Here is a 15,277-nt window from a genome sequence, read left to right as displayed (position 1 = left end):
CAATGCGGCCTTCGCAAGCTTTATAATTGAGAGAATTCGGAAACGTAACCAGTGGCAACGTGTATCACAACAGGTTAATCGTAACACTCTTCGTTTGCTGCAGCAATAGAAACAACAAGATCTCAAACATTTAAAATTCTGCCCTGTACAACATTAAAAAAAAGCAGCGTATTAATCGGGAGCTCTTTTCAGAACTCATAGAATCCTCAGTCAATACGGAAAGAAGTGTGGGTAGAAACACGAGACGTAGTCGAGTGTTTTTCCCCCTTCTTGAGAAAGAATGAAATATATTTGTAGCGCGGCAGTTCAAATTTAACACTTGCCTGAAGTTTTTAGTCTTGGTGTTCAGTGAATTGTTCTAAGTGAAATCCGGCCTAATTAAAGCTTGTACATAGAAACTTACGAGTTTCTTCACGTGATAAATTAGAGAACAAAATGCTCGAGGCGTGTGTTTTATGAATGGAAGATAGCTGGATTCAAAGGAACATGAAAATTGCTCGGGATGATAGCGCCGTAAAACTCGACTGCAGTGACTGATGTGGCCTTCCACTTAACGCATCAGAAAGGATATCAGAGCAAGCTCTTAGTTGTTCACTCGAAGAGTAGACGATGTAATTTCTGAGGCTTGCTTCACTGCGATGACCAGAGATGGCCATCATGAGCTAGTCGAAATGGACCCCAGTATGGCCGTAGTCGCTCAGACCTCATAAATTTTAACAGTTACGCCAGTTTAGGTTTTTTTATCGACTCGTGAATAAATTACACAACCCGCACGGATCGCACAAATCGACATGTCAGTTTAACGAATCGTTAAGATCCGTGATTTTGGACAACCCTCTAAGCTGCCGCGAAAGATTAAATAACATCAATCAATATCAACGATCATTTAAAATTAGTAGACCAAGTTTGCGTCGAAATTTCCAACCAAGTAAAATAGAACAATTACCGGGTCACGTGATGATTAATGCGCCCGAAACCTATTTAATTCCCTAAAACGTATAAGGCAACTAATACGCAAATAAAATTGGAAAAGATTAAAATAACCAAACCGCAGGACTCGTAAGGTAACCGCATGTTGAGGAAGTGAGCACACTTCACAAGATTTTTGACCCATATTATTAACTCGGCATCGGTTCAATAAAATAAAATATGAAATTTCTATTTTTTTAGGTACAATGGGGCACACGTGAATACATTATTGACTGCCACATATAGAAATAAACTTTTATAATTTCCAACTGCCTTTAATTCATTTCATGAGAAAATCTTAGCCAAAAACGAGGCAATTTCTGTAATTAACGCTAAGTCAATGCTCTCAAAATATGTGGAACGTTGACTTGTCGATAACACATGGCACTGGTAACAACGCACGAGGAATTAATTATTGCAGTTTTCGACGAGACTGATGATTCCAGACCTGAGGCTGATCGTTGTAAAAACAAGCTCCAATGTTTGATTTTAATTTCCTTAGCCCGGAAAAGTGTATTAAAACGGCAAACAGCGTGAGATGCATGTTATGAATATGATGAAAAAAGTATGACAAAGAGAATGCTCTCCAAACTCTTAAAAGAAAATTGCGGTAGGACACAAGCATTTTAAATACCTGCTTGCCAGGAACTCAGAGTTTAGATCATAAAAAATACCATATCATGTCATGGACACCGGAACAGGTTATATGAGTTAAATGTTTGTTATTTTTATGCAAAGTTTATGGTCTGTAAAGAAAATACAGCAATGTTTGGCGTGAAATATTAATAGAAGTGCCTCCAAAGCAACATGACAAAAAGATTCGTTCCACAGAAATAAAGGTCACAGCCGTTCACAAAAAAATTCTCTGATCACACGCAACGAAACAGGCACAATCAGTGTAATGTGTTCTGATCGACGGAGCCGGACAGCCCAAGGAAGTTCTGGAACACGTATCGTCCTTTCCTTCATAGCAAACAAAACAGGCTGATGACATTATTCTTGAAGAAAACAATCAGGTCATAACTGATAACTGTGAAATTTCCGAGCTTTTAAATCAACGTTTTATTAAGATCACGGAGAGTGTGAGGGCGGTGAGCGAAGAGGAGTACGGTAAGAATTTTGTAAACCATCCAAGTATTATAGCAATACTACAACGTAATACACCGATTTCAATAAAATGGCTGCCGCTCAGTCGAAGAATGGGGCAAGCACTGAAACGAGGTATTTTAGGACTCGGCGGGCCTTACAGATAGGACTTCGCGGTCAAACATACACTGTTGTGTTCCTCATTCATTGTACTTAAAAAGGAACTACTGGGCCCAACGGAGAAAAATTTGCTTTCTTTAGCTTCCCAAAAGAAGCGTCACTTAAAAAGGTCTGACTTGCTAAAATCATCATCATCATCATCTTCATCATCATCATGTTTATTTGTTCAAGCAGGTTGAATTTATTGGCAACTGTATAAGCTAATATGGACCTGCTGTTTTCCCACCCAACCCACCCCAGGGGAGGACATCCAGGACACAGTAATCTCGTGCGTGGGAAATTACCGTCTCTTACCCCTTACCCTTTTTAAGAGACGGGACCTCCGGCTTTACGTCCTATCCGAGAAGACGAAACAATGTGAGTGAGGTGTCTTGCTTTAGGACTCAACGTTAAGCCCCAGCCAGGACTTGAACCCGGCCCGGGCCGTTTAACCCAGAGTCCAGCGCACTGACCACTGGACTACTCACGCCTCACAGAAGAGACCCTGGCAAAAATTTTAACTTGAACGACAACACGAAAGTATGTTCACTCCATTTCGAACTGTGCGAAATCGAAAAATGTTTTGGTGGGAAAATTTCTTTAAAAAGACGTAATGAAATCTTTCCTACGAAGTTTAGCTGGCCGCGTACTTCACCAAGAAAGGGACCAACTCCTTCTCTGAGGACGGATCCAGTAGTAAATGAGCGTCTGAAAAGAAATCTGGACACCGACTCAACAACAAAAAAATAGCGCTATCGAGGAGAGCCTTTCCGCTAGTGTTGTTGAGGACATTAGGGACCTTCAGATCCGACTACGACTTCGAGTACGAGAACGAGATTACCAAAGTGCAACTAGCACGCATGCGCGATAGCGTGAGCATGTCACGCAAAATCGTTCTGTCTTCAAAATCTCGCTGCCGCCCTTTTAAGAACTACGAGATTTTCAAGAAAACTCGTTCCTCGAGTACGACTGAGTTCAGGCGGGTTTAAAGGTTAGTCTCTGTAGCTGTTTTTACAAGTTTCAAGCGACTCATAGATGCACAAAGTCTACATTAAACAGTTACTAACAAATTGTTATGTTTGCACGTTAGAAATTGCTTTTCAAGAACTGTGCTGTACTTTAAGTTCAAAGTCATGTGACGCAAGTCAAGTCAAAGCGATCGTATGACCAGTAGGTAAAGGACGGATTTTTCTCGTTCACCGTTTCGAAAAGCAACGAAAACTCGACTTCATCGATGATATTCTCCATGAACATAAATACCAGAGCATCTTGTGTGGTTTGTCTGCTAAACATTTCCACGACCGACAAAATGTCGCCACTCCGTATTCACAACAACTACTGAAACATTTTTGTTACGAGCTGACCACGGCGACGACCGTGTTTACGACAACTAAGCCCCAGGACTCCCGCGCGCAAAAGTCGTACTCGTACTCTTAGTCGTATCTGAAGGTCCCTATTGAGTTTCAAAGTGCTACGACAATAGAATCCTACACGGAAGAAATTAATCAATTAAAACTGGACTTAGAACAACAACAGGGACAAATAACCACTTTGTGTAAGAAAAAGGGCGATGCCTTAAGAGAAATCAAGCGTTTAAAACAACACGCCGAACTTAATGAACTTAGGGAACTTTGGTCAGCTTTCTCTTCGTGAATATTTGGTTTGGTTCTGGATCAATGATATTCGTATCTTTTCCTTGGGAAATATACTCTTCCACACTAAAAATAACCGAAAAATCCGGCCTAAACAACAGACTTACAAGCTATCGAGGTTCAAAAAATAGGGGCTACAAAAACTCTAACTCACTGTTTTACTAGTTATGCTTTTGTAGTCAAACCTTTTGCACGATCACCCCGACCCTAAAGCAAAAATCTTAATTCATCAATTTTCCTCAGAGATGGCTTCCGACCTTCTAAACGAGCACCAGGAATATCCCACTCGTATGGTTTCTCAGAAAACGCCATGGTTTCATCCTAAAACACCTCGTTTTCGTGGTCGCCCCATACTTTGTCCGACCGGCAGCCATTCTATTGAAATCGGTGTATAGCAACACAAGTTTCTAGTTCCAGCACACTAATCAAATACAGATCGAAAGCCTCCTAATGGAATTCAATTGTCGCAAATCGTGTGGCCATGACATGATGACACCTTGGCTTGTAAAGGATTCGGCGGCTGTATTATCTAAACCTATTGCAAGCATTTTAAACTCGTCGATTGACCACGGTGTGTATCCGAGCGAGTGGAAAAAAAGGTCTGGTAACACCCTTGTTTAAAAAAGGCGATGAATTCAACAAGACCAACTATAGGCCCGTTAGAGTACTAACAGTTCTCAATAATGTATACGAAAGGCTGTTGATGGTACAAATGAAGGACTTTTATCGCGCCATCTTATCTGATTTCATCAGTTCTTATAGAAAGTTCTATAGTTGTGAAACAGCCCTGTTACGTCTGACAGAGGATTGGAGGAGCATGCGCGATAGGGGGAATTGGTTGGTATGATGTCCATGGATCTTTCTAAAACGTTTGATCTTATACAGCACGACCTATTGTTGGCAAAACTCAAGGCTTACGGTGTTGGTGAGAAAGGCTGCGCGCTTCTTAAGGATTATCTAACTAGAAGACAGCAGAGAGTAAGAATTGGAGTTACGTACTCCAGGTGGCAGAGCACAGGCCGAGGTGTGTTGAAGTCCTAAATGTAATAACATTCCTAAATGTAATAAAGTCCTAAATGTAATAACACTTAGTCCTAAATGTAATAAAGTCCTAAATGTAATAACACTTGGTCCTAAATGTAATAAAGTCCTAAATGTAATAACACTTGGTCCTAAATGTAATAAAGTCCTAAATGTAATAACACTTGGTCCTAAATGTAATAAAGTCCTAAATGTAATAACACTTGGTCCTAAATGTAATATCATTTGGTTCTAAATGTAATAAGCCTCTGATGCAGTCGTTCGACTGCGCTAATGCATTGTGTTATAGCGGACATCCAACATTGAGGTGTTAAAGTGACAGCTGTTGCACCGAAAAATCCCCTGACCAGTATTCATGTCACATGGCGGGCTCGCTGATATCAACCAGTATCTTTCTACTTATTAGTCGCAAGTCGAGTAGCAATGGCTGCAGACCGTTACTGACAGCTTCTAATGACAGCTGGCGAAACAATGAGTACGCTCACCAATACCTCCATATATCACTGGCTCAGACTCTTAAGTACATTAGGTTTTGGAAAAATGTGATAACGGTATACTTGTGTGATCAGTGATGGAGGTACAAGTCATAAACCAAATTAAAAACTTGGACAAGGAAGTCTACAAATTTGTAGGTCGGACAGTTTGCGGGCTTGGATATGAAATTGTTTGTCTTTACTTTTGAGACCAGACCTTGTTAGCATGCACATTTTGTTTCCTAATTCGGATCTTGACCGGCTCTCCAGAAAGCTATTGTTTCCAAATTGTCGAATAGTTTCGTGGTTACGGTGAAATTATATACTCAGTAACTTACATTTAACAGGTGTAAATGAAAAGAAACTGCTGACCAGCACATTCAAAAGGGCTATCTATGTCAAAGGTTGTTAATTATGTACCGATCTCCAAAAACTCACGCACAGATTTGTGCTTTTGCTTTCTCTGAGATGTGAGTAAAACTAATCGTGTGAGCCGTTTTTTAATGGTCTACTAAATGATTTAAAGAAAAAGAAAAGGAAACATGGTTTGCTTGACGCACTGATCGCCTTAACGATCAAGCATTAGATAAAATAGCATAACCTGACTCTGAAACGGACTTTTCTTCAACTTAATCGGCACTATGAGTGACGTGCTCGTAAAGAGCAGAACTTTTCCGTTTCAAATTAGCTGGCAGTAACACAAAAGATTTGCCCATTAACGTTTTACAGTATTGACTGGTTAAACTGACTTTGAAAAGATTCTTGAATTCGTATGATTGGTAATGATAAAAATAATAATAGGTGCGAAAAACATTTCACGAGCCTGTGAAACTTTTCCGAAAGTTTTCTTTGAGATGCGCATCGAATGTAGTACGCTAATACTTGCATTGATTTAGCATAAGACTGAATATTTTAGTCCGGCGTTATGGTTTTAGCGTTAGAAACATTATTGCGGGATAGGCCTGTGGGCCATAAAGATCGTGAAAACTCCGGAGGGAATAGGAAACCCTCTGCTTTAGCAGACGACGTCTATGAAGCACTGCTCAACCTTGTGGAATACGTGTAGCTGCCGTGCGATACTGGAGAGTCGGCGTAAGGATATCATTCAATGAATTGAGACCATGGTGATATGGCACTATATTACGAGGAAGTCGAATGTTAAAATCATCAGAGGTGAACAAAGTAGAAGTTGAAGAATTTGAAAGGACGAAAGAATCTAGTGTGGGGATGATGGCTTTCTCTCTGTGGGACAATAGAGCCGAAAAGGCATAGCCAACGATGGTGATGAGCTAGTAGATGTTTAGTTTGTTTTATACGTACACATCGACTTATTTGGAGTGAGAAGGGATGTCGAATGTCACATTGCAATTCTTCTTCTTTGTAATTGCAGCCGCAAGTGTGGGGCCTGGTGATGACTAAGATTAGACACAGCTGGGGCGGTAGGTGCCGAGCATTCTGACTGTACAGCATAACAGCACAACAATTGAAACCAGCGGTCAAACGTTGGGCATGTGCGAGTGGATCAATCTGGCCAACCGCGCACACATTCAACGCGCAAAATTTTCAACGGAAACATCAAGAATCAACCGCTGTTGCCAAATAAATACAAGAAAAAATATAGAAGTCTGGAAAAGGAATTAAAAGAAGGGAACAGAAAAACTGGAGACTTTTCAAACAAAAAACTTATTCAAATACCTTATCCTACTGTTAAAGCTTAACTATCAATCCGCCTCTGCGCTTCTAAAGCAGAGTGACTTACTCGCGTGTGTGGTTGATCGTAACTTTTAGACAATGTCTGCGACAAAGTCGCAGAAAGCAGTAGAAGGGCTAGACAGTCAAAATAAAGAAAACGTTTAGACGACCCTCTTGGGTTTATTGTGCTACAAAACACAACTGGCTCTCTTTCTCGATTCTCAAAATAAAAAAGCCATTCTTGATTCTTATTAGAGCGAAGTCTTTTTGGTTTAAGGATAAAATCTAGCTTAACTGGAAGTCATTTACCGTCGTTTCTTTCAATTTTGGCTAATTTTTTCATGCAGAAATTATCATACACAATCACCAGAATACATAATTTCAACTGATACTGTTTATCTGAAGAAGAATACCTTTCCTACCCTGGAAAAAATGCGTTCAAAACATCAGGAACATTAATTTAGCGTACGTTGCTTATTTACCCCGATGGTGACCCAGTGTCGAAAACGTGTGGTATTTACTTTTCAAATAACTTTTGCTTTGTAAACGGCTCATTTTGAAACCCGTGCTAAGATTGAAAGGTTTTAAAGCGATTTGTTTTTTGAATTTCTGTCTGTTTGTTCTCAAGGTCATATTTCAGAGTAACCGCCGCGAATTGTGAAGTACCTCTAGGATGTATTGTCGTAATTGAAAAGGGAAATTTCCCTTCTTAAGGCACATCACGCTACATTTACTCTTTCTCAAAAACAATAAAAGGACTCGGTCGGAGAGCAACCACAGTCGTCTTCCTAACACTGAGAACAACTTTCAGGATGAATTCCGTGATGTACTGGCGCATTTCCGATGGATAAATCATTGCGCTACTCAGTCTCATTGTGCGCCGCCAAGAAACTTGAATTTCAAGGTAGATATATAACAAGACTAACCACCATTTAGATGCATCTTTCTTGACAGAACAAGAAAGATCGCTACACGTTGTCGTTTTCTGATCGAGGTCCCTTGTTAGTACTTTTTTAAACATTGTCACAACAGAAAAGAGGAAGCAAATACCTTCACCAAATACCAAGACGATGGCTCATCGCGGAAAACAAGAACATTTTCCAACCTTTTCGCACAGCCTAAGAAATATCTCTCAAAGTCTAACTTAAAGTACAGGCAAAGGGTTGCATTTAAGACCATTTAATTAATGAGTTTCAAGACTAAGGAAAGTAGATATACTGCGGAATTTTTCAAAAGCCTTCAGCTGCCAATATTCCTGCGTTATCACTTTCGATTTCTTCCAACATACTGTCCACCACAGCTTGTGGTATGTTTTAGAAAACGCTACCGAGAAATTAAAATCAAGTGTCCTATGTATTGAGAAGAAGATGTAAAGAATACGCCTTTATCTGCTGTCGATTGACGGGTTGTATCCCTGAACATAGGCAATGTTCAAATTTATGTAAATTCTGTTTGGAAACAGTTTCCGCTTCAGTTCTTTCACACGTCCTAGATTGTTCGTAGTCTGAATGGGTAAACAGCACTAGTGGTAATATTAAATTAACTACATTTTTCTTTTACAACTGCTACAATGCTTCCGCAAATTCGGATTTGTCTTCTCATAGATTTCATTAGGATCCCAAGGTTAAGAGTTTTCAGTTTTCATGTCTTTTAAATCTGAGTAAATCTACATTAGTAAATGGTCAGACATGACAAATAATTTCGTCTCGTCCGTCTCGTCTCCATGTCTAAATGTAAATGTGGCGGTTTTCAGGGAAACGTGATTGACTGTTTTTAAGTACCGTGATTCGTGATTGTGAAATGTTAAATGCGTGAGCCGTGAATGATATGCCAGTCGCGATGCGTGAAACAAAGATACTATTTTCCGTTATCCGTTATTACTAAAGGGAAAACGCATTTTTTTCCGTGAAAAATTACTTGCTGAAAATCTGAAATCTTTTCACCAAGCCTGTTTGGTTAAGGTGGCCGGATTGGTCAGCGTTGTATTGTTTTAGGATCTGTCAGTCTGATGCCAAAAGCATACACATCAGTACGTATGAAGGTTTGTAGCCAATGCTTCTCGGCGTACATCTCAAGCAACTAAAAAAAAGACACTGCTTAAAATCAGCGAGAGAGCCCACAATATGCCATGAATTTTGGTTAGAGGATTCTCTGACGGAACAGTTGTCACTTTAACATCTCAATGTGGATGCACAGGCACAGTTAAACTAATGCATTGAAGGCTTATTAAATTTAGGACCAAATGTTATTACATTTAGGACTTTATCACGTTTAGGACCAAATGTTATTACATTTAGGACCAAGTGTTATTACAGTTAGGAAAGTTATTACATTTACGACTTCAACAAGGTGTTCCTCAGGGGAGTGTCCTAGGACTAAAGCTCTTTAATGTCTTCATTAAGGATCTGTTTTATCATGTTACGCAAGCCAAGCTGAATGTATAAGCTGATGACCACCAAGTGTACTACTCAAACACTGATCCAGTTATATTGGAAAAATGTATATGTAGTGAAGTAGCTAAGGCAAGTCAATGGTACAAAAATAACGCTATGAAAGTTAACGTAACTAAACACCAAGCGCTTATTTTGGGAGAAACTGATCACAATTTCTCTTTCCCAACTAAAAACTCTCTAGACATTCTTGATATGAATATTGATAACAGGCTCTCTTTCGACAAACACGTATCCACTATATGTAAAAAGATTAACATTCAATTTAAAGTTATGCAAAGATTCCGAAAACTCGTCGCCAGAGACATTCTATTAGAGCTATATAAGGCCTTCATCCTGCCGCATTTTTATTACTGCTCCTCTTTGTGGCACTTTTGCGGCACCCGCAATTCTGGTAAAGTGGAGGCCTACAACAAGGGGATTTTAAGGTTTCTTTTACAAGATTATGAGTCCTCGTATATTATGTTACTGAATAAGGTCAACTTAAAATCTCTTCAAGTCAGACGCCTACAGAATATTCTAATCATATCGTACAAGAGTTTATCTTTTTACTAACTATCCAGGATATTTAAATGATATTTTTACTTTTAGATCTACGTCCTATAACTTACGTGGTAATTATATCTTGTCCCTTCCAAAACCTAAAACTACAACATATGGCTTTTACTCTTTCTCTTACTTAGCCGCTAGCTTATGGAACTCTCTCCCGGACATCCCCCCCCCTCTCCTCCTTGCTTTCTTACATACAAATAACACCTGTATCTATTGCCACTTTATCTATAACTTTTTAAGCTTCAACTACTTCTGAAACAGTACAGGCAAATAGTTTGTTAATAAGTTACCACTTCTATGAAGTACCCTCATTCCGAAAAGCTCCCCTTTTTTCGGCCGATGATTTTGAGGAAGCGCCCGGGCGCTTATTCGGGGAAACACGCTAAAACGGAATTGGTTGATTAGGTTTGACGGAAAATGTTTTAAATTGAAAATCAAGTGGGGCTTGCCAGGCAACTTGAGTAGATAAGATTCTCTGATAGAAGTATCACATTTACAACTAGCTCAAGACCTCTCTGAATTTTTGCAAAGTAGTTTGACGCATTTATATACGCTCAAGAGTCTTAGTAATTCTGCCGTAATCACACTCGATCCTCAGCCTACGGCATTATACCCAAAATTATGCCGGTATAATTTATCTGAGCCTATCAGTGACCGTCAAATAGCTTCAATTAAGGTCTTCAGTTTCAGATCTCACTATTTTCCCTGCTCGTCAGCTCTGGATCTCGAGGACTCTTTGGATCTGCTTTAGCAAATCGGACTGCCATCGTGTATAAAAGTAACTTATGAAATTAAGAAGGCCGTCGATTTGAGTTTCCATTTACTCTAAAAAGCAATAGTTTGCAATTCTTTCCAATCAAATATTGTCAATAAAATCAAGCAAGCCGTGGAAACTGTCATCGGGTTCTTTATCGAATTCAAGTAATGTTTCGCTTAAGCTATAAACCACGTTCATATCATAACGCTGTAAAGATATTTTGGGAAGATATGTCAGCGAATCAGGGGTGTATCGGAGGAAAATTACTTTTGTGCTGAACTATAAATCATCTACGTTGATCGTCTCTCGCCGTTGATACCTGTGCAAAGGTAGTTTGTTGCCCCTTTGGTTTATTTTCTCCAACTCGGAAATGATTTTACCCGGCACCAACTTTAATTTGACTCCCTATCAAGGAGACTTTATATAACTGTGATAAAAGCGATGTTCACATTTCCCATGTAGTGCATCTTTTCGTGAGGCCAATTGAAGTCATTTAAGCTAAGAGGCATTTTCCCCTATTGTATATAGAGTTTTCAAGTTCCGGAATCAAAATCTTTATAGTGAACTTGAATCATTTTTAAGGCTGACATCGTTCTAGAAAGATTTTTAAGGAAAAGTTTCAACAGTATTGCGTAAATGGTTTGACGCATTTACGCATAAGAGCTTCAGTTATTATGCCGGAATATTGCTTGTTCCTCCGATTACAGCATTACACCCAAAATTATGCCAGCATAACTATCTAAGCAGTGACCGCCAAACGGTTTCAGTTAAGGTCTTTCAGATCTCCCCTTTTATACTGTTCGTCACAAACAGTTCTGCATCTCGAGGACTCTTTGAATCTGAAGAATGGAAGGCCAGTCTCCAAATATTTCCAAGTATACCTAATTAGAAGTCATTCTCAGTATTACAAGTTTTCGTTCGCTCACATACTCTAAAAAAGTGAAATGGCTTAGTTCATTAAAAATGGTTAGGACACACACCATCTTTTCGCTCTTTAGAATGTTTTCTTCGCCTAGTATATGAGAGAATCACCCAGACTGGTTGTATATCATCTCCTCCGCGAATAAAGTGACACGTGACGCTGGGATCCTAAAAGAAACGTTATGCTATGTGATTTTTTTTTTCATTTAACTCAGCCCTAAGCTAGTCTCCAAAACCGAAACAGTCATTCCAAACAAATTCCAAGAATCAGCGAGTATGCTTTTTGCAGGATTGCTGATTTGAGCAAACTAGAGGCTCCTACTAACATTTCGGTAAGGAAGGACGTCAATCAGCCACAGTTTAATAACCAGGCGTCAGTGTATTATAAAGGACAGCAGAGTTGCCGTTCAATGCATTCTCCATTCTATAACCTGAAACTGAGTCGCTTCCATCCGATTGTGTTGCTAGTGGCGATTGTGTTTTTAGTGGCGATCACTAAAAGCGTGAGAGACGCTTGCACAAATGTAATTAAATGACATGCTCTGATGTTTGAAACCTTGCCTAATATTTCAGTGGATGTTACTGTCAGATTTATTCGTACTACACCCGAGTTATTTCTGAGATAGCGATCAAGATGGGAAAGGAACTCACTAGACTTAAATAACTAGAGATCATTCAAACACAACTGAATCAATTCACCTTTTTTTTCGCTTTTACAACTGTCAAGTAAAGTAACTTTCGAAAATCATAAGGTCGTCGATTTGAGGTTCCATTTAACTTAAAACTGAAGCAACTATTTGGTATTCGTTCCAATCTAAATACTGTCAATAAAATCAAGAAAGCCGTGACGGTCGTAGCTTCTTGCTGCATTGCAAGTGTTTCCAACAAGTTTTTAATCGAGTTCAACTGATGTTCCGAATCAGCTTTGCGCTCTTTGTCATATACTGTCTGAGATTCCAAGATCGCGGTCTACATATGCATATACCGAACATACGGTGTGGTTATCATTTCTAGTGATAGTCATATCCAGTGTATGGTTACAGTCAGTGATCGCGTCTGGCAGTTCTACGTTCAATCAATAAAACTTGGCTCTACAAACTGCAAAACTCAGTAAAAATCACCTTTTTGATATGCTTTTTACACAAAAAAAGAGAAATACGATACTTCTTTTTATCGATTAGTTAACTTTAATTTCCTTTCTCATCAGAGACAAAAAACATTGGTCGAGTAGGTTTGAAGGAAGGTTTTTTCGTTGAACATGAACTGGGAATCGTTATACAACTAGCCAAGATAAAACTCTTTGGTAGAAGTATTATTTAGACCGATAATTCAAGATTTTTGGAAATTTAGACTTTTATCATTTTTGTGTCACCGTCATGGATGCGAACCTACCGGCTCCGGATAACGGCCACCCCATCCCCCCCCCCCCCCCTCATTCATCAACGACGACTGTTTCAAATAGCATCACAAATAAGTAAGTCTACACTGTATTAGAGATCATAGTCCACTTCAAAAGTCACTCCCTGCTCCGTGAAATATTTTTTTGCCGCCACTTTTGCAAGAATGGTTAAGATGTGCGCTCTTTGTCATATCGCTGTAGAGATATTTTGGGAAGATGTATCAGCGATGTATCGAGAGAAAATTACTCTTACGCTGTAAAACGTAAGAGTGAACCCCTGGTAATTCAATTCAACAAAACTAACGGTGTTTGTTGAATTGAATTACTAGCCATTGTCCTTTGGCAGACAAAAAAAGAGAGGGGTCACAAGTATCTCCCTTAACTTTTTCATGTCTACCTCAACACCTATCTTTTGAAACTGTTCACAGATTCCATATACGTCACTTTGGAAAAATTGTGGAAACTGTTGGGAGCCACACGCATGTACAAAGTCAAGAGAAGCTCTCTTGACAGGATACATATTTCTGTAGTTTTGTCAAATTTTGATGAAAATTAGCCAGAATATTCGTCGAAACATTTTCTTTTGTCCAACTTCAATATAGATTCTCTCGGGAGTCAATTGAAGTAACGGAAAAGGTTCATATCCTTTTTAGCCTTTCGTCAGCTGAGGTGACATTATGGGAGGTGACCTGTCCTAGACCTCTCCGCGAAACCGTCGAAAATGATGTTCCGAACAAAATTTTATTTTTAGAAAGTGAAAATTTTATGACATTGTAAATGAACAGTCAACAAATGGGCAAATTTAGTAGAAATCAATTATATGACAAGATCTCTTGACAGACCTCTTGTTGAAAGATCATGAATTAATGAAATCAATATATTGAAAAAAGTTTTCTTTCTTAGTATACAGATCGGAGCGAGTTTGACAATGATTACCGGAAAGATGGTCGAATGAGCTTGTGATGCTGCACATTTGGAGCCAATAATATACTGTACTTAGTGAGTAAGCTCTCAGATATATTGGTTTTCTAAGGTAACTTGAGAAATGTTGATATGATGAAACAGGTTTAAAATAATTCCTTTCTAGTCATAAAATAGCCAAACAACTTCTATAGAAGTGTGATAATTCTAGGAGAAAGACCAAGGACGGATGGGGATGACAGAAACCGATAGACATAACAGTAGATTGTACATTGAGCTGACGCGCAAGATTAAATGATATTAATTAACAGTTATATGTAGTAAAACAGAACCTTTTGTGACTAAGTTAATTAGACGAATTAAACCGATCCAGGTAATGATTAATGCGCCCGAAACCTATTTAATTTCCACACAACATAGAAGGAAAGTGATACACAAATTAAATTAAAAATAAGATTAACCAACTGCAGTACTCTTAATGTAACTGCATGCTGAGGGAGTGAAAATATTTCACAAGGTTTTTTTACCCATATTTTCTCTCGCACTGTTTTTCCTTTCTTAATCCACATCGTTAATTTTCTATAAACCGTAACCTTGAGTGAGCAATTTTGACAAGATTATGATGTCGAAACTGAGCTCTGGTAAGGACTGCTCTTGGGAGCTAAAAACCACTGATATCCTGAGATAAGATGGGAAAAAGTCTTGGTTCACTTTAACTTACCTGGTTGCTTGGTCTTTTCCTTCCCTATCTTTCCCTACCCACTACCCAACCCACCCCCCTCATCCCCGATACAAGGTCGAGTTTGATTTTGAGACAAAACTCTAGTCCTCGTTTGGTGGATAATGGTTTTTATTAAAAGGAATGGGGAGGGGGGGGGGGCGGGGGGAGGATAGATGATGAATGAGATGGTCTGTTACTGCTCACTGTGGATTTCTTTCCTCCACCGATTGTATATTTTTCATTTCGAGGTGGTGGACTTCTGCATGAGACAGTTATGAGCCCTCGAATCACTTGTGTGGATGTTACAGTAGTGAATAAAGATTTATGTTGATTGGTACTTACAGGTTGCGGAGATACCGAACAGTGCTGAATACTCCTGGGGGTAAGTCCTTTAATTGATTATGGGATAAGTCCCTGTCAAAAAGAAACATCACATCAGAAAGTTAGAAATGCGCAGTAAGATAAAGCTTTGAACTTGCCCAAC

The 15,277-nt window shown here is 39.1% G+C and overlaps 1 protein-coding gene across 1 annotated transcript in view; it reads right to left on the bottom strand.

The window, feature by feature from the left end:
* The window catches only part of LOC111325904 (uncharacterized), a 217,500-nt gene that overhangs the window by 105,429 nt on the left and 96,794 nt on the right, over positions 1 to 15,277 (bottom strand). The window contains exon 12 of the mRNA XM_088758057.1: positions 15,136 to 15,207. Coding sequence (XP_088614183.1) covers positions 15,136 to 15,207 — 72 coding nt within the window. The remainder of the gene's footprint in view (positions 1 to 15,135; positions 15,208 to 15,277) is intronic.

This window comes from Stylophora pistillata, chromosome 1, assembly GCF_964205215.1.
Source record: "Stylophora pistillata chromosome 1, jaStyPist1.2, whole genome shotgun sequence".
In the NCBI taxonomy this organism is placed as follows: domain Eukaryota; kingdom Metazoa; phylum Cnidaria; class Anthozoa; order Scleractinia; family Pocilloporidae; genus Stylophora; species Stylophora pistillata.
This window is presented reverse-complemented; position numbering and strand designations above follow the sequence as displayed.